The 17,899-nt window shown below is 41.1% G+C and overlaps 2 protein-coding genes and 1 long non-coding RNA gene across 10 annotated transcripts in view; 2 read left to right on the plus strand and 1 right to left on the minus strand.

The window, feature by feature from the left end:
• The window catches only part of IL1R1 (interleukin 1 receptor type 1), a 74,899-nt gene extending 66,813 nt beyond the window's left edge, over positions 1 to 8,086 (plus strand). For all 5 annotated transcript variants that reach the window (XM_008008243.3, XM_008008245.3, XM_008008246.3 and 2 more), the window contains exons 9-12: positions 756 to 907; positions 2,664 to 2,807; positions 3,568 to 3,735; positions 4,457 to 8,086. In XM_008008243.3, the coding sequence (XP_008006434.2) occupies positions 756 to 907; positions 2,664 to 2,807; positions 3,568 to 3,735; positions 4,457 to 4,863 (871 nt within the window). In that variant the 3' untranslated portion in view covers positions 4,864 to 8,086. The remainder of the gene's footprint in view (positions 1 to 755; positions 908 to 2,663; positions 2,808 to 3,567; positions 3,736 to 4,456) is intronic.
• On the minus strand, positions 7 to 10,308 carry LOC140713377 (uncharacterized). Its single transcript, XR_012095451.1, has 3 exons — positions 10,095 to 10,308; positions 8,130 to 8,216; positions 7 to 766 (listed from the first exon to the last, which is right to left on the minus strand). It is a non-coding gene; the product is annotated as an uncharacterized lncRNA (long non-coding RNA).
• Positions 10,309 to 10,406: 98 nt separating this feature from the next.
• IL1RL2 (interleukin 1 receptor like 2) overlaps positions 10,407 to 17,899 on the plus strand; it is a 54,698-nt gene continuing 47,205 nt past the window's right edge. For 2 of the 4 annotated variants that reach the window (XM_008008252.3, XM_008008249.3), the window contains exons 1-2: positions 10,408 to 16,075; positions 16,899 to 17,133. In XM_008008252.3, the coding sequence (XP_008006443.3) occupies positions 16,018 to 16,075; positions 16,899 to 17,133 (293 nt within the window). In that variant the 5' untranslated portion in view covers positions 10,408 to 16,017. Of the gene's footprint in view, positions 16,076 to 16,898; positions 17,134 to 17,899 lie in introns of all 4 variants that reach the window. The other 2 variants (XM_073023293.1, XM_073023294.1) reach the window with 2 other exon arrangements.

Here is a 17,899-nt window from a genome sequence, read left to right on the forward strand (position 1 = left end):
ATATATGCTCAGAGTCATTCACAGTTTGATATTAAATCCCACATGGTATTTTCTATAACCTTGTTGGTTTAGTTTAAAAGCAAGTGTTAGTTGCTCCTCACCCTTTGCTGCCCTTTTTATTTTGCTAAGTAGAATTTACAAGATCTTGTACATTTAAGATAAAAAGTACATGCCATTGTGGTACAAATTACAGGCCACTTAGAAGCCTTTCTCTTAAGTTATACATGTTGCAACATTTCAACGAAGCAATTATCTTTCATTATTCTTCATATTCCTCAAGTAGCTTAGAAGAGACTCATTAATGAGCTCAAGAATCAGGCAATCCACACTGCTGTCGAAAGCCTCTACTGGTTTCCTACTGCTCATCTATGGGACAAGGATCTCCTGTCCTATGACTTCTCCTTCACGTCACCTGCGAAGCACTTTGTCATCTGCCCCAATCTCCTCTGTTTAGTATATTGTATATTATTCTCTGTGCCCCATGGAGACCACAATGCATTTGTCTACATTTTTCTTCTTGGAAGTGGTAATTTTTTGCTTTCTCTGCTCCTGAGCCTGTTACTGACAGTGGTCTTGGGGTTGTAAAATCTCAGATTAGTGTTGCCAGCAGTCTGAATATTGTGACTATGATTGGGCAGGGTGATTATTTCAGCTGCAATTTTGTCACCAATAAGGAAATACACAGGGTATACATGTTTTATTTGTAATCGATGCAATTTACTTACACAAGTTTATTTACTCTCTCCCTTGAATAGTGTGGAAAATCCTGCAAACAAAAGAAGGAGTACCCTCATCACAGTGCTTAATATATCAGAAACTGAAAGTAGATTTTATAAACATCCATTTACCTGTTTAGCCAGGAATACACATGGTATGGATGCAGCATATGTCCAGTTAATATATCCAGGTAAACAACAAGCTAATTGAAACACAATTTTGTTTTACCGTAGTAAGATTCCATGATCTTGAAGTTTGAAATGCCATTTCCTCTGCTTAGAACACTCTTCACTTCCTCATTACCTAGGTAACTTCTATTTCTCTTTTACTCTCTCTTCTTGGAAGCTTTTCTGTCCTGCTGCCTGCCCTTAACCCAGCTCTCAGCCCAAAGAGAGGAGGTTAGGGCCTCTGTATCTACTTCTATAGCATATGTCACAGGATCTCTGGTACTTAGTTTTCTATACTTAACTGTCAATTCTGTGATGGTGGCAACCATTTATCTTAGTAATCATTCTATTTCCACAGCTAATGGCAAGTTAGGTCTGGTACATTGTAGGTACCTAATGAATATTTTGAAGTAAGTGACTACATTGATGGATACATAGAGTAAGATTAAATAAATATCCACTTTCAAAGAGGACATCAAAAGTCACTGGGTTTCATGAATTGGTATAATAAAACATAATATTGAAAGTATTTATGAAACATTTTAAGGTAATTTGTGGTTTAATTAAAAATAGGATATTGTAATTGTGTGCATGGAAGAATATCTGAAAGACCCTAAAAATTAACTTCTATCTATGTTTAAATACTAGCAGCATACAAATAGAAATTACATTTAAAAGATAACATTTATAGTAGCATCAAAAATCATCAAATACTTAAGAATAAATCTAGCAGAAGCTGTTCAAGACCTCTGTAATACAAACCAAAAAATATTGAGATAAATTAGAGAAGAACTAAATGGAGGGATATACAATGTTCATAGATTGAAAGACTCAATATTATGAAGATGTCAGTTCTCCCCCACATGAATGTATGGATTCCAAAAAATTTTAATCAAAATCTCAGCAGCATTTGTGCAAGTGAGAGTCAGTGTTTGTGTGGGTGTGTTTTTGTGGACACCTGTAAAAGTCACAGGGAACTGTGAAGGACCAAGTATAGTCCTGGTGGTCTTAAATAGGAAAAATAAATCTGGAGGATTATTACTACAGGCATCATGATCTTATATGAAGCGACAGTACTTAAGATCGTAAATGTGAACTACCATTTGGGCCAGCTGGTTATTTGTCTGGAAAATGGTATAACTTGATTTCTATTTTGTATCCAAATCATCTAAATTGGAAAAGTAAATAAAGCTTTTAGATTCCCTTTTCTGGATGCTTACATGGTTCCTGATATTTAGAAGGTACTTTCTTTTTCTTTCCTGTTTCTTCTTCTCTACCTCCCTCCCCATCACCTACTCCATCTGCTCCCCGACTTCCTCCATAATTATTGAATAACTAAGTAGAGAAGGAGGCCAGGAGAATGTGGAAATGTGAAACTTCCCTAAGCATCTACCTTTTTCCCTTTCCACCAGTCTTTACCCAATGGACTCTCTGACCTCAGGGAACTTTTGTAGGCTTTTGAGTGATTTTAACTTTTCCCTGTTTTACGGTGGAATGCTGTATCCTGTGGTCTTTGGTATTTTTTTTCCGTGTTATTGTATATTATACTATTTAGGTAGAAACTTCATAGAATGCACCTTAGTTTTATATAATCCATGCTAGATTGCTTTGTACGTTAGTATCCATTCCAAAGTGATAATCATGAATGAGTTAATACTGTCTGAATGCAGGCCAGTCCCAAATATGGTCTTTCTGAGATGAAGATATTTAATTTGCTGTGCTCAAAGTTTTAATTCTTTTTGGTTCTAATATTTTTTCTCCTCTTTTTTTTCCCTATAGTCACTAAATTCCAGAAGCACATGATTGGTATATGTGTCACATTGACAGTCATAATTATGTGTTCTGTTTTCATCTATAAAATCTTCAAGGTTGACATTGTGCTTTGGTACAGGGATTCCTGCTATGATTTTCTCCCAATAAAAGGTATAATTTTGTATTCCATGCAGTATTTCTTGTTAGAGATAGGGGATAGTTAGGAGATGTAGAAGATGACTAAGAGGGTTTTTACTTAAGTTCTAAAATGAAAAGTGGCATATACAAGAATATTAGTTATTCTTACACAGAATTATAGTTTTATAACTCATTAGGCTGAATATCATTGTTTTCTAAGTTCCTGCCTCAACATTCATATTGGTAGAATAAACAGGTATTTAGAGCATCTGTTTATAAATTCATTTATGCACAAACCATTGGGAGGCCTTGCTCTGTGATGAGTAGAACAGACATAGATCTTACCTTAATGAAAGAAATTAAATGACTAGATCTTCATGCATCCGGGAGGTTCTCTCTCTCTCCTTTGTTTAAACTTTGCAAAAAAAAAAAAAAAAAAAAAAAAAAAGAGGAATACCACAATGTCTAAACAAAATGAATGGATAGAATTCAGGGCTGAGACCTTTGGGGAAGAAGATGAGAACAGTGAGACTTTAAGGATGGCTCTATACTAAGCATATACGAGGCAGCCTTCAAATAGAAGAGCAAATTTGCTGTAAAACACAAGAAATAGAAACCTTGTAAGAGATGAACACTTTTTAAAGGGATTATATTTTTGGTATTGCTGCTTCAGTCATGCCATTGTACAAAAAAAGATGAATAGTTCATTATGAAATGAATGTTTGTGATATTAACTTTATCAAATCTCTTATTTTTGCCTTGTGGTTCTAAATACATTATGTTTTTCCTTTAGCTTCAGATGGAAAGACCTATGACGCATATATACTGTATCCAAAGACCGTTGGGGAAGGGTCTGCCTCTGACTGTGATATTTTTGTGTTTAAAGTCTTGCCTGAGGTCTTGGAAAAACAGTGTGGATATAAGCTGTTCATTTTTGGAAGGGATGACTACGTTGGGGAAGGTATGTGTGTCATGGAACAAAGTAAAGGCTTGTTGTTATAAAACTACTTAGTAAAATGTGGATTCCATCTTTCCAGAAGGTTGTGGCATAGGGGTATGTGTTTCACAATTTAAAGAACCTCTTCAGAAGTGTATGATGATTTTTACATTTATTAAATGCAAAGTATTTACTTCTCGCATATTTTGTCAGAGCAATAATTAAGTGATTTTCATTTCGTTTTGAAAAACTTAATGACTAGTTAAACCCAACAGTTGCTTTACAACTGATACAATAAAACAGGAGTGGTAGAGATCAAATGATTGAATAGTAAGTTTTTAAAATTCCAACAGAGTTTTCTGAGTTCTAAATGACATATTTGTCTTTTGAGGGCCAATTTTTGAATTCGTCTGTAAAATGGGAGGTTTGCAGTGGCTCACGCCTGTTATCTCAGCACTCCGGGAGGCCAGGGTGAGAGGGTTGCTTGAGCTGAGGAGTTTGAGGCTGCAGTGATCCAAGATCATGCCGCCGCATTCCAGTGTGAGCAACAGAACAAGAGCCTGTCTCTTAAAATTAATTAATTAACAAATTAATTTTAAAAATGGGAAACTCCTTTAATTTTTCATAAGGCAAGAAAGAGGCGTTAGGAGCCAAAAGGTTGAAGAAAGCCGTGTGTGACTTTGGTTCAGGAGAGAATGATGATAAATAGAAATTTACTTACTATATTGTGCTTCCTGTTTTTCAGACATTGTTGAGGTCATTAATGAAAACGTAAAGAAAAGCAGAAGACTGATTATCATTTTAGTCAGAGAAATATCAGGCTTCAGCTGGCTGGGTGGTTCATCTGAAGAGCAAATAGCCATGTATAATGCTCTTGTTCAGGATGGAATTAAAGTTGTCCTGCTTGAGCTGGAGAAAATCCAAGACTATGAGAAAATGCCAGAATCAATTAAATTCATTAAGCAGAAACATGGGGTTATCCGCTGGTCAGGGGACTTTACACAGGGGCCACAGTCTGCAAAGACAAGGTTCTGGAAGAATGTCAGGTACCACATGCCAGTCCAGCGACGGTCACCTTCATCTAAACACCAGTTACTGTCACCGGCCACTAAGGAAAAACTGCAAAGAGAGGCTCATGTGCCTCTCGGGTAGCATGGAGAAATTGCCAAGAGTTCTTTGGGTGCCTCCTATCTTATGGCGTTGCAGGCCAGGCTGTGCCTCATGCTGACTTGTAGAGTTCATGGAATGTAACTGTATCATCCTTTATCCCTGAGGTCACCTGGAATCGGATTGTTAAGGGAATAAGCCATGATGTCAATAGCAGGCCAGGGCACTTCGGAGTAGAGGGCTTGGGAAGATCTTTTAGAAAAGCAATAGGCTGGGTGTGGTGGCTCACACCTATAATCCCAGCACTTTGGGAGGCTGAAGTGGGTGGATCACCAAAGGTCAGGAGTTTGAGACCAGCCCGGCCAACATGGCAAAACCTCATCTCTACTAAAAATACAAAAATTAGCTGGGCATGGTGGTGCGCACCTGTAATCCCAGCTACATGGGAGGCTGAGGCAGGAGAATTGCTTGAACCCGGGAGACGGAGGTTGCAGTGAGCTGAGTTTGGGCCACTGCTCTCTAGCCTGGCAACAGAGTGAGACTCCATCTCAAAAAAAAAAAAAAAAAAAGGCAATAAATGCCCTCTCTGAATGTTTGAACTGCCAAGAAAAGGCATGGAGACAGCAAACTAGAGGAAAGGGCATGCGGGAAATGGCCACCATCTATAGATGGCTTTGTTAAGTCATCCACAGCCCAAGGGCGGGGCTGTGCCTTGTCTGGGGACCCTGTGGAGTCACTGGTCCTGGAGCGGCTCTCCTGAGAGGTGCTGCAGGCGAAGTGAGACTGACACCTCACTGAGGAAGGGAGATGTATTCTTGGAGAACTTTCCATCTGCTTGCATTTTCCATACACATCTCCAGGCAGAAGTTAGTTTCCAAAGACCGAATTTTATTTTACATATGTTGAAAGCTCACTTCACTGAACAAAGGGATTCTCCGGTATTCCAAGGTTTTGAAGTCATCTTAGCTTTCCGCAGGAGAGACAGAACTTAAAAAAGCAACAGTAGCAGGGAATTGATCCACTTCTTAATGCTTTCCTCCCTGGCATGACCATCCATGCTTTGTTATTATTCTGCATTTTACATCTTCGGAGGGACAGCTCCCTAACAGCTTCGTCCCTCCGCAGTGTCCCTTGCATAGCCCACACACGAACCGTCCTTCCTGTGATGCTGCTCTTCTGTCATCCTGCTCCTGCTCAAACACCTCCCGCGGGCTCCACCTGTTGGAGCTGAAGCCCATGCTCTCCCACCAGCACATCATTCCCAGCCCGCCTCCCTGCCTGGTCCTCCAGCCTCCCCTTGCTGTCCCGCTGTGTGAATTCCCAGGTTGGCCTGGTGGCCATGGCGCCTGCCCCCAGCACTCCTCTGTCTGTGCTCTTGCCTGTCCCCCTTCCTCCTCCTTTGCCTAAAAGGCCTTCTCTTACTTTCTCCAGCTGATCAGAATTTTACCGAAATTCAGAACATCCTCCAATTCCACAGTCTCCAGGAGACTTTCCCTAAGAGGCGACTCCCTCTCCAGCCCTCTCTCCCCGGTCAGGCCCATGGCAGTGACGGCAGTGAGCACGTCAGGGAGGCTGGTCTCCCTCCAGCTGGAATCGCTGGTGTCTGAGGGAGAGGCTGTGGGGGGCTGTCTCTGTCCCTTACTGCCTTTCGGGAGCAATTTGCACATGTGACATAAATTTATATAGTGCTTTATGTTTAAAAACATTCCCCAATTATCTTATTTAATTTTTGCAATTATTTTAATTTTATATATAGAGAAAGTGACCTATTTTTTTAAAAAATCACACTCTAAGTTCTATTGAACCCAGGACTTGAGCCTCATTTCTGGCTTTAGTCTGGTGTTCTGAGTACTTGATTTCAGGTCAATAATGTTCCCCCCTCACTCCACACTGGCACATTTGTGAGAAGAAATGACATTTTGCTAGGAAGCGACCGAGTCTAGGAATGCTTTTATTCAAGACACCAAATTCCAAACTTCTGAATGTTGGAATTTTCAAAAATTATGTTTAGATTTTATGAAAAACTCTTCTACTTTCATATATTCTTTCCCTAGAGGCAAACATTTCTTAAAATGTTTCATTTTCATTAAAAATGAAAGCACGTTGTTGTTGTTGTTTTTTTGGTATAGAAAAAATATTTTTAAAAATGGGATGACAGGCCTCAGAATAATTGGAGAAACCCTGCAAAACCAGAAAGCCAAATTTATATGCCACCAATTACAGGACACAAGCACAGTTTTATGAGTTGTATGAACATGGGCAGGACTTCTGGTTTTTATATTTCTTGTATTTAATATGGGTGGACACAAACTTTTATTTGGAATAATAATATTCCTCCTAAACAAAAACACATTGAGTTGGAGTCTCTGACTCTTGCCTTTCCACCTGCTTTCTCCTTGGTCCACTTTGCCTGTTTCAAGGAACAGTGCTGTTCTGGAGCTGCTGTTCCAACAGACAGGGCCTAGCTTTCATGTGGCACACAGACTGCAGCCGGAAGCCCATGGATCAGGGATGTCACGTCCCGAAAAGCCTATTAGAAGTTTTACAAATTTAATTTTGCAGATTATTTCAGTCTGTTATCTAGAAAATGTGTGAGCACGCATAGTGCCAAGAAAGGAAGCCAATTCGGAAACTTAGGTTAGTGACAAAATTGGCCAGAGAGTGGGGGTGACCAGGACCAAGAATTACAAGTAGCATGGCAGCTGGAATTTAAGGAAGGACAAGAATCAGTGGATACGCCTGGGTGGAGGAGGATCCAAACAGAAAAGTGCAGAGTCATTCCCCATCTTCCAAGGGTTGGATTCTAGAGGAAGAAGACACATTCCTAGTTCCCCGTGAACTTCCTTTGACTTATTGTCCCCACTAAAACAAGACAAAAAACGTTTAATACCTTCCGCTTTAATTAGATTTTCTTGCAGTTTTTAATGGCATTTTTAAAAAGATGCCCTAAGTGTTGAAGAAGTTTGCAAATGCAACAAAATATTTAATTACCGGTTGTTAAAACTGGTTTAGCACAATTTATATTTTCCCTCTCTTGCCTTTCTTATTTGCAATAAAAGAAAAGGTATTGAGCCATTTTTTAACTGACATTTTTGATAAATTATGTTTGTACTAGCTTATGATGAAGGAGTTTTTTAAACCTGTTTATATAATTTTGCAGCAGAAGCCAAATTTTTGTATATTAAAATACCAAATTAGTGTACAGCATGCATCACGGATCAATAGACTGTACTTATTTTCCAATAAAATTTTCAAACTTTGTACTGAATGTTATCCTTGAGAATCTGTTCTTTGTCTAGTCCACAGCTTACCTGCGTATCTGCACATTCCCAGGCCTGAACAAGGTGAGGAGACCTGCTGCAGAGTTCTTCCTGTTGTGGGGAGGGGGTGGGGAGGGGCTGGAGGAGGGGAGGGGAGTGGAGGTCAGAGGCTATTGGCCTAACAGTGAGCCCTAACTCCCTTCTTCTAGCTAAACTCTACTCCCTCTGCTCACCTGCTTCTAAAATGGATTCAAATGTGAGCCTTATCATTAACTGTTTATTGGCTTCTTATCAATTTACTATTAACTTACCACTTTACCTGTCCAAAAATGATGAAGGGGATATTTGTATAGACTTTTACATTTTACAAAGGGCTTTTATTCATTTTTTCCTTTGACCCAGAAGGTGGGTAAAATTGGTGAACTTGCTGTCCAAAATGCATGCTCTAAAGCTTGTTAACTCTGATGGTCAGAGATGACACCCAGTCAGTGCCTCCTTACTTCACAGCAATGCTAAAGGGCAGGTGACTCTGTCAGTACCTGGGGAGAAGGGGCAGATTGGCTTAGAGTCTGAGTCCACTATGAATGAACACTGCCTCCACCATCTACCTGGGGCGAAACTTTAGGCAAAGTATTTGAGCCTCAATTTACTCATTATATAGGTATAATATGTAACTCATAGAATTAGGATTAAAAAGATTAAATATATTATGACAAGTCTAGTGCTTAGCCTAAAGCTGGTTCTCAGAAAATGGTTGCTTTGTTAGTAGCAATTCTATGAATTGCTTCTCTGAAGTCCTATTAGAATCTGCAAATGGAAGGGATAGAGAGGAGTTATAAATTAGAAATGACAATTGACACTAGGGACAAAGTACACAATGTCAAATTGAAGTTGTATAACCACAGAGGCCAGGAGCCCTGTCCAGCCCACAGCCCTTCCACCAGCCCCCAGCCTGAAAGAATGTTTCTCACTGGAGGAGTTCAGGGAGCTTTGCACCACATTTTGGTTATGATACCAGTTAATGTGCAAACCATTAGGAAAATCAGTGCTAACCACCATTGAAAAGTCATCCTTTTTCCTCTCTTCATCAGGTAACTTTTCCCCCGTAAATGCAAAATAGGTTTTTAGGGAGTCTCTGGAATTATTTTACAACAGGAATGCCATCTGGTGGAAAAAGATCCGGGACTAAATTCCTGCACTGTCACAGCTTTGAAACCAGCACACAGCACCTGGTTGTATGGAACCTCCATTTTCTCATGTGTAAAACAGGACTTCCTATGTTACAAGATGTTTATATGTAGAAAGCCTCTGTCCAGTATGTGGGATAGAATCTCAAAATATATTTTCTTAGTTTTATCACTTGATGAGTACAGATAAAACAAAAAACGTATTCATCCAAAATATATATTTTTCAAATGCTAGGGTTTTAGGTGTGTGTGTGGGTTGAGGGGCGATATAATGTTGGTGTTAAGTTTTAAGTGATCACAGCTGCTACCTAATCCCATTTTAGCAAGTCAGGATCTGGTTTAGCATTTTTCATATAGTACATTCCCCAAGTAGTAATTGAAGGACTTCTAAGCATAAATACTATGCACTTATGAAATCAGAGATTTCTTCCAGCTTATTTGTCAAAAGAAAATCTTTTCGCCTTTGACGTGAGACTCTGGGAGTGCGGTGAGGTTGGCTTAGTGTGCAGGGCACAGGGAGCACAGCAGTTGGAGAAGAAAGCAGGTTGGGCTGGAAGGGAAAAATTGTTCCTCTTTTACTAAAATAAAATAAATGAATCACCACAGTGGCAATAATTCATAAAATGGAGTACACATGGAAAAATGTGTGTGGGAAGACAGAGGAAAGGGATAATTTTTGATGTGATAACATTCATTTTACAACCAAAGTGTGTGTGTGTGGGGGGGTGAGGGGGCAGGATGTTTAAGTTTTAAGGAGAGGGAGAGTTACAGGAATAGGTCTATTTAAAATGAGTATTAATCATTCAAAACAAAAACATGCTCATCTTACCACACACCGCTCAGGTTTCTTCTGAAGAAGGTTTGGCTATTAAAATACGTAAATGCTACCTGTGCCTTAAATCTGAGCCCCAAACATTAGCATGGCAGTCTCTCAAAATTTGCAGCTGTTAGACCAGTTAAACCTGTATCACCTGACTCTAGACTCATAGGAGGCTGTTGACTTCTCTAAAACTGTGCTCAACCAGTTGAGAGATTAATTTACCTACAGGGTGAAGTCGATGAAGCTTGTTTTTCTTAAAACCTTTGACCTGGCAGTGATCCCAAGTGTCATTTGGTTTCTGCTTCCGGAAGGGAAGGGCTACAATGATACCATTCTACAGTGTTCATTGGTTTTCCTGTCAATCTACACATCCTCAGAATGAGATTCCTTAGGCTTCTGTAGTGAAAGGGTATTGCATGTTTCACAGCCTGTGTGGGGACCCACTCCTGCTTTGGTTCATGTAGTTAATCCTTCCCTGGCTAACACTGCATTTTCCCTCCTCAGCCACGTTGTGTCACTTACCCTGCTTAGCCAGGGACAGACTGCAGCTTCTCATTTGCTTTCAAGGCTGTGGACAGCCGCCACCTGTCTCAACACTTTTTATCATCAGATGCTATTCTGTAGTCCCGCCTTCCACACTATACTTGATTGCTTCTGAGTGCTTGTCTTTCCTAAAACTGGACCCATGGCCTCTCTCAAATGCAAAAACACAGTGGAAATATTTGTGTTCTGAAGCCTACTTTTAGATTTTTAAAAGGTGCTAATCATGTGGATAACATTATGCTAGACACGGAGAAAATTACAAAGAAAAAACAGAAATCTAGCCAGAGAAGAAGAGTGTGAAGAGAAAGTTGTTCAGGAAACAATCTCATATGATAGAGGGTCTTAAATCCATGACTGAAATATTTGAACTTTACCACTGGGAGTAGGTATATGGGAGATACTGGAAGCAACAGGTTGGAAGAACAAAGAAACACATTGATACGGCACTATTGTGCAGCAGATTGGGAAGAGGTAAAAGGTACATAGGGAGGTTGTTAGGAAGGTGGTATAGTAATCCCCTTGGGAGTCAATTATATTTAAGACATTTTATAAAATAAATTAGGAGAAATTTTTTTTTATTATGAAAGCAATAACGGTTTGAGAGAATGTGGAAATTTCTAAAACATACAAGGAAGAAAAATGTCACCCATAACCTCACAATCTAAAGATAATTATTGATATTTTATTACCTTTCTATGGACATAACTGAGACCATATACATGGAGTTTAATACTCTTTTTAAAACTTAGCATAAATATTTGCCCGCATTACTATTATATGAAATACAATCTATAAGTAGTCACTAAGTCTATCAAATGGATGGTCCATAATCTGATAGCATTGCTGCCTTCATTGGATATCCAGATTATTTCTAGTTTTAGCTATCAGTAGCCAAAGTGCAATAGTTATCCTTTCTCTAATATCTTTACTTCCCTAATCATTTGCTTAGCATATATTCAGAGGGCAAGTTCCTTTTCAGGTTCTTGATGTTCCATAGAGACATTTGCTCCTCTTACACAAGCAATGTGTGGCACTGAGAATACTCATTATTAAATAATTGCGAATTTGATAGACAAAGAAGGTTATCCTTTGCGATAAGCATTACTTTGCCAGTTAACTATTAACATGGTTGAACGTTTCACTTAACAATTACAGTGTGAGGTGGGCCGATCACTTGAAGCCAGGAGTTTGAGACCAGCCTGGCCAACATGGTGAAACCCCATCTCTACCAAAAACACACAAAAAGCAAAAAACAAAAATTAACTGGGCATGGTGGCGCATGTCTGTAATCCCAGCCACGTGGGAGGCTGAGGCAGCCGAGGCTGTTGGCTTCATCTGTGTTGTTTTGGAATTTACAAACTGTTTCCTCCTTTGCGATTTTGTCCTAGCTGTTTCCTACTTTGGGGAGAGCCCTTCTCCCAGACCTCCACGTGCTGGACTCCTTGCCTTGACATGGGCCTCTGCTGCACCATAGACCCTTCTGAAGGGAGGACTTCCCCAACACCATCTCCATCACTTCATCACAATTGCTTTCAGGGTTCTCACCAACCTGAAATCATCCTTCAAAATTTTCTATTTACTTGACACTAGAATGACTGTAAACTCTAAGAGGGTCTGTCTTCCGTACGGCTGTATTTCCAGCACTCAGAATATCACCTGGAACATAGTGGGAACTGTATAAATATTTGATGAAGGACTGAACGAACTAATGAATGGAGCTCAAGGGAGAGATTAAGCCCAGGACTGCAGGAAACCAAGTGCTTTAAGGACTTCTCTCTAGTGTCCCTGGCTGCTGCTTCCATTTCTGGAAGTTCATTTTATCCCAACAATAGCAGTCTACTACAGAAATGCTGCTATATATTCCCAAGCCTCACGGAGAGGAAATATGAGAACTTAAGGGCCTGAAAAGTATAAAGATCTTGGTGGAGCCCGAAACCCCCACCCCAACCTAACACTGAGTTTTGGAAAGTTTAATTGTTGCTTGTGAATATATTTCTGTTTCATTCTCATTGGGAAACCTTATCTGTGGGTTATGGCCAATGGGAAATCATCAGACATTTAGACATCAGACATCAGGCATCATGTAAAATACACATTTGTATATGAAATCTTTAATCCAAATTGTTGCCCTGCTACCCTTCTGAGTAGCCGTCATATCCTAGTCTGAGGGCCAAACAGATTGAAGGTAAAATTCAACCAAGCAGAATTCTGTAATGCCTTCTTCACACACAGATTTGTTGCTTTTTGTCTGCTCTCAGAATGAAGTAATGAATCTCTACAGGAAGTTGATTTACTTCATTAAAAAAAAACCAACTGAAAATATATTTCCTATGGCCACTGACTAATGGTAGAAAACATTAAGAATATTCCCATTGTAAAAATATCTGCAAGTGGGAGAGAATTAGACAAGCAGGGGGATGGTGATAAGCATCAATTACATATTATACACCCTGTTATGGAGGCTTTACCACTGCCACCTCTGAAAAATGGGCTTTACCTCCCTATCTAAATGTATATAAAATAAAATCACAGGATAGCTTTTACATCAGAGCAGCAAAACTGGCAAAATTTAAAAGTCTGACATTACCAAATAATGGTAAGAACACGAAGCAATGAAATTATTTTCCTCTAAAGAATATAGTTATGGAAAAAAATTGGGGCTTTTCTAATACAATTGGGGATGTACCTACCCAATGATTCTGCAATTCCATTCACTAAACGACCCCTGAAATACTCGCACAGAAGGACATTACCAGAATCTTAGGAGCAGCAATGTTTATAAGAGCAAAATATACATTTGGAAAACCTTAAATGTTCGAAGGAGATGAATACATTTAAGGTTTTTTTTTTCAAGGTAATTGAGAATCTGCAGTAAGTGTTATGGTTTCCTGTTATTTTTAATTGCTAAGTTTACAATGCCTGGAATCAGTTCTGCCTTCAAAGCCAAGTGTTCATTTTGCATGTATCAGGAAACCCATTTGGCACAGAGCTCATCCCAGGAAGTTAAGTTTCAGATTCACAGAATCAGTAGCAAAGTGCAATATCAGAAGTGTCCAGTGAGAGGCACTGCAGGGGACTGGGATGGCCTGTCTTAACTTCATACATTTTGGGGCAACTATACCCATTAGACTTGGCATATAGTCCTCAGGCTAAGAAAGAAGATAGGACACAAATGCATCTATTCATAAAGTGAAAATGAAAAAAGATAGCATAAAAAAAAAAAGATTTAGAAATAACTTTCAACAGTGCTTATAGCAATAGTTCTGAATGCAAATCATATGACTTTTATAAAAATAGTAACCTTTGTTTTGTTTTGGATGAGGACATAAACCCTGAAGAATATACATATATAGAGGAACCTCGTTTACTGCTGATGGTAGGGGAAATAAATAATAATCTCTATTTACAGCTTAAGAAAGAGGTCCTCAAAGAGTGGGAGCCGTATGGGTCCCTGACAGATCCTTCAAAAAGATCTGTGCAATCAAAACTATGCTCATCATGATATTAAGACCTATTCCTTTTTTATTCTCATTCTCTCATTAGTGTATGGTAGACCTTTTCAGAAACTATATGACATATATCATGAGACTGATTGCAGAAGCAAATATGAGAATCCAGTCATCTTCTAGTAAGCCAGACATCAAAGAGATCCGCATCTATGTAGAACAATGTCACTTTTCTCAATAAGCCTGTTTTAGAAAGTAGTTACTTTTCATAAATTGTATGATAGTTGTGTTCACACGTAATGGGTTGTTACTTAAATAAGAAAGTAAAAATTTAAAAATTCTCACTTTAATTTCTAACATAGTAATATTGACAGGCATAACCTACATAGACAAAAGCACGTTGGAATCCTCAATACTTTTTAAGAGTGTAGAAATCTGCAAACCACTGACCTTCAGCCCATCACAGGAAGTTTTGCTATTAGCACAATTATTGCATCTTTGCTCCTTTGGTTGCTTTTGTCTCACTGTCTCTGATCTTTCAAAGACCATCTGGAAGAGCTTGGCCAGTCATCTATTGAATGGAGATTACATTTTGAATCTTTTCCTACATCTCAGTGCCCTGTGGGACGACTCTGGGGTGTCTCCAGATGGCTAGGGCAACAGGTCCCTGTTGACATCACCTTATGGGGAAGTTTTAGACAGGAACAGTCTTCAGGCTCTGAAGTACTTGAAGAACACCATGGGATGCCTGCCTTACAGAAGTTAATGAGCATGACTCAGGCAGATTTATAATTCTCCGTAGAAGCCATTTGGGATGCCTTCCACTTCGGGGTCATTCCACATAGACCAATGCAGAGCATGCAGTAACTGCTCAAATGGGATTTGGAAAGGAACGAACGGTTCATTTAGACGTTCAACTTGGAATAGACTTAAGCAGACACTCCTGGTGATGAAGGCCTTAGATGCCAGACAATCAGGCTCAGAGACTTTCAAGCCACTTCCTAGAGTGATGTCACATTCCTTTCTACGCTCCACTGGGGAAGGCAGGTCTGCCCCGCCCACGGTGGCGGGGAAATACCTAGGCATGGAAGTGGCATGACAGGGCTCAGGTCCCTGCCATATCTTCTACTCTCCACGAGGTCCTGCACGCTTCAATCCTGCAGGCAGGTAGACACCGGGCCGGGAGTCTGGCTGAGCCAGGCATGGGTGGGGCCCTGACAGTAGGAGAGGTGTGCAGGAAAAGACGTGGCAACAATGTGTGCCACCGCAGGCCAGGGATCAGGTCCCCCAGGCGGGCCTCCGACCGGCTAGGTGACCATGGGGGAGACGACTCCCTCTCTGGGTCGAGGTGTGGAGCTCGCGGCTACTTTCAGCTCCAGCGGCTCCCTGCCTTCCTTTCTGCTTTCCCGCCGGCCCCTGCCAGGTAGGCCTGCTCTGGTTGCTCCCAAGTAAGCCGGTGTTTGGGGTTTCCGTTTAGACCGCGGATCCCGAGGACAAGGGCGCGCAGGGCAGGAGGCTCCGTGCGACGCGGGCAGGGATGGGGTCCCACATCCGGGACCCAGGCCGCGGGCTGCGCTGGGGGGCGCCCGGGCCCTCGCGGGAGCTCTGGACGCGAGCCTGCTTCGCTGTCAGGGGGCGGAAGCGGCTCCCAAGCGGGCCGCAGCGCCGCCGCCGCCCACTCTTCGCCCATCCTCCTCCGCGGCGGGGCGAGCTCCCTGCCTTGGATCCTAAAGGTCCGGCGCGCAGACGAAGGAGACAGCGGACGGGCAGTCTTTGGGGAAACGTGGGGCCAAAGTCAGAGGGCTCCCCAGGAAGAAGGAAAGGTCAGCGGCCTGGGCGGTTGTCTTTGAGATTCCGAGGTCGTCCTCGCCGGCGCTTCGGGCCTGCCCCACAGCGCCCTCCCCTCCCACCTTCTTCTCCCTTCCTTGCAGCCCGGTTTGGGGATGTGGTCCTTGCTGCTCTGCGGGTTGTCCATCGCCCTTCCACTGTCTGTCACAGCAGGTACGTCCGTCCTGTGTGTCCTCAGTTCCCAGAGACCGCCCTAGTCCACAGGCTCCTGGCCCGTCACTGGGAGCCCCAGGGGATAGCGCCAGCCGGAGCATGGCTGCTTATGCTCCCAAGACCGCGAAGAGGAAACAGAACCAGCTCCACGTGCTGGGATGCTCAGCCCTGAATGTCACCTTTGAGCTTGGAGGTGACTTCGGGGAGGGGAAGGAGTTAGGCAAATTGTAAGTGAAGACTTGAGTAAAAATGCTCAAATGGAGTTACTACTGCCTGTTTTATATGATAAAGGGTTATTTTATGACAAGATGAAAGCAAAGACACCATCAATAGAACAAATTTCTTCTAAGAAATTTGGTAGAAATGAGCTTTAAGAATGAACCAACTTTTTTTTTTTTTTTTTTTAACAATCGTTTTGGGATGAAATAGCTTTTACTCAAGGCAGAGCAACTGGGTGGCAGAGCAGAAACAGAAAAGACAAGAAGGGCTTCTTTACTCTGTAGATGAATGAGTGCAGAGTAAAGAACTCTGTGGATGAAAAGAGCTAGGGGTCGTAGAATAGAAAGGAAAGAGGGAAATCACTCCCAATGGGGAAGAGGTTTGTGAGGAGGGAACGGAGTAAATTCTGTCTTATGGATACATTTGAAGAACTTGGAATATACTTTATAATCAGCATTCTATTTTTAGGAAACTTTCAGACTCAGGAAACTCCCAAATAAAATTTCAAATTGGCTGGAAAATTGAAGAGGCATTTAAAAAAACTAACAGCAAATAGAACTAAAGTTTTCTTTCACAGATAATTGTTTTGTTTTTCTTTCCCTAGATGGATGCAACGACATTTTTATGAAAAATGAGATGCTTTCAGCAAGCCAGCCTTTTGCTTTTAATTGTACATTCCCTCCCATAACATCTGGGGAAGTCAGTGTAACATGGTATAAAAATTCTAGCAAAATCCCAGTGTCCAAAATCATACAGTCTAGAATTCACCAGGACGAGACTTGGATTTTGTTTCTCCCTATGGAATGGGGGGACTCAGGAGTCTACCAATGTGTTATAAAGTAAGTTCCTCATTTAAAATAGAACTAACTCATGTGTGTATGTATAAATTCTTTTAGGAAAATTCTTAATGAGCATAGAAAACTCATTGAGAAGAATTACGTTGTTGTATGTTTTTATAACTGTTACAAGACAATTTCCAGTGAATATATTTTTAAACAGAACAGATTAGTAAATCATTTTTAGAATCTGATATGCATCTTTCCCCATGGAAATGGCACCTCAGACCAGACCCACTCACAAAGTGTGTCTGTCCCAATATTATTGCTGCCATCTTTCTTTCTTGTTTTTTCTTTTTCTTTTTTTTTTTTTTTAGTTTCTGAGACGAAGTCTTACACCGTCACCAGGCTGGAATGCAGTGGCGCGATCTCGGCTCATTGCAACCTCAGCCTCCTGGGTTCAAGCGATTCTTTTGCCTCAGCCTCCCAAGTAGCTGGGACTACAGTGTGTGCCACCACACCTGGCTAAATTTTTGTATTTTTAGTAGAGACGGGGTTTCACCGTGTTAGCTAGGATGATCTCGATCTACTGAACTCCTGATCCACCCGTCTTGGCCTCCCAAAGTTTTGGGATTACAGGCCTAAGCCACCTAGCCTGGCCACTGCCATCTTTCTTGAAATGCCAAAAGCTTTTGTGGGAAATGGCACATCCAGATAGGAATAAGCCTCCTATGAGCCCTTTTCACAAGGAATTTGCTTAAGGCAGGGAGTAAGCATCGAGCATGTTCCAGACCTCACTGGAGAACCCGTGCTAAGAAACATGAATGAG

This window comes from Chlorocebus sabaeus, chromosome 14, assembly GCF_047675955.1.
Source record: "Chlorocebus sabaeus isolate Y175 chromosome 14, mChlSab1.0.hap1, whole genome shotgun sequence".
NCBI classification, from domain to species: domain Eukaryota; kingdom Metazoa; phylum Chordata; class Mammalia; order Primates; family Cercopithecidae; genus Chlorocebus; species Chlorocebus sabaeus.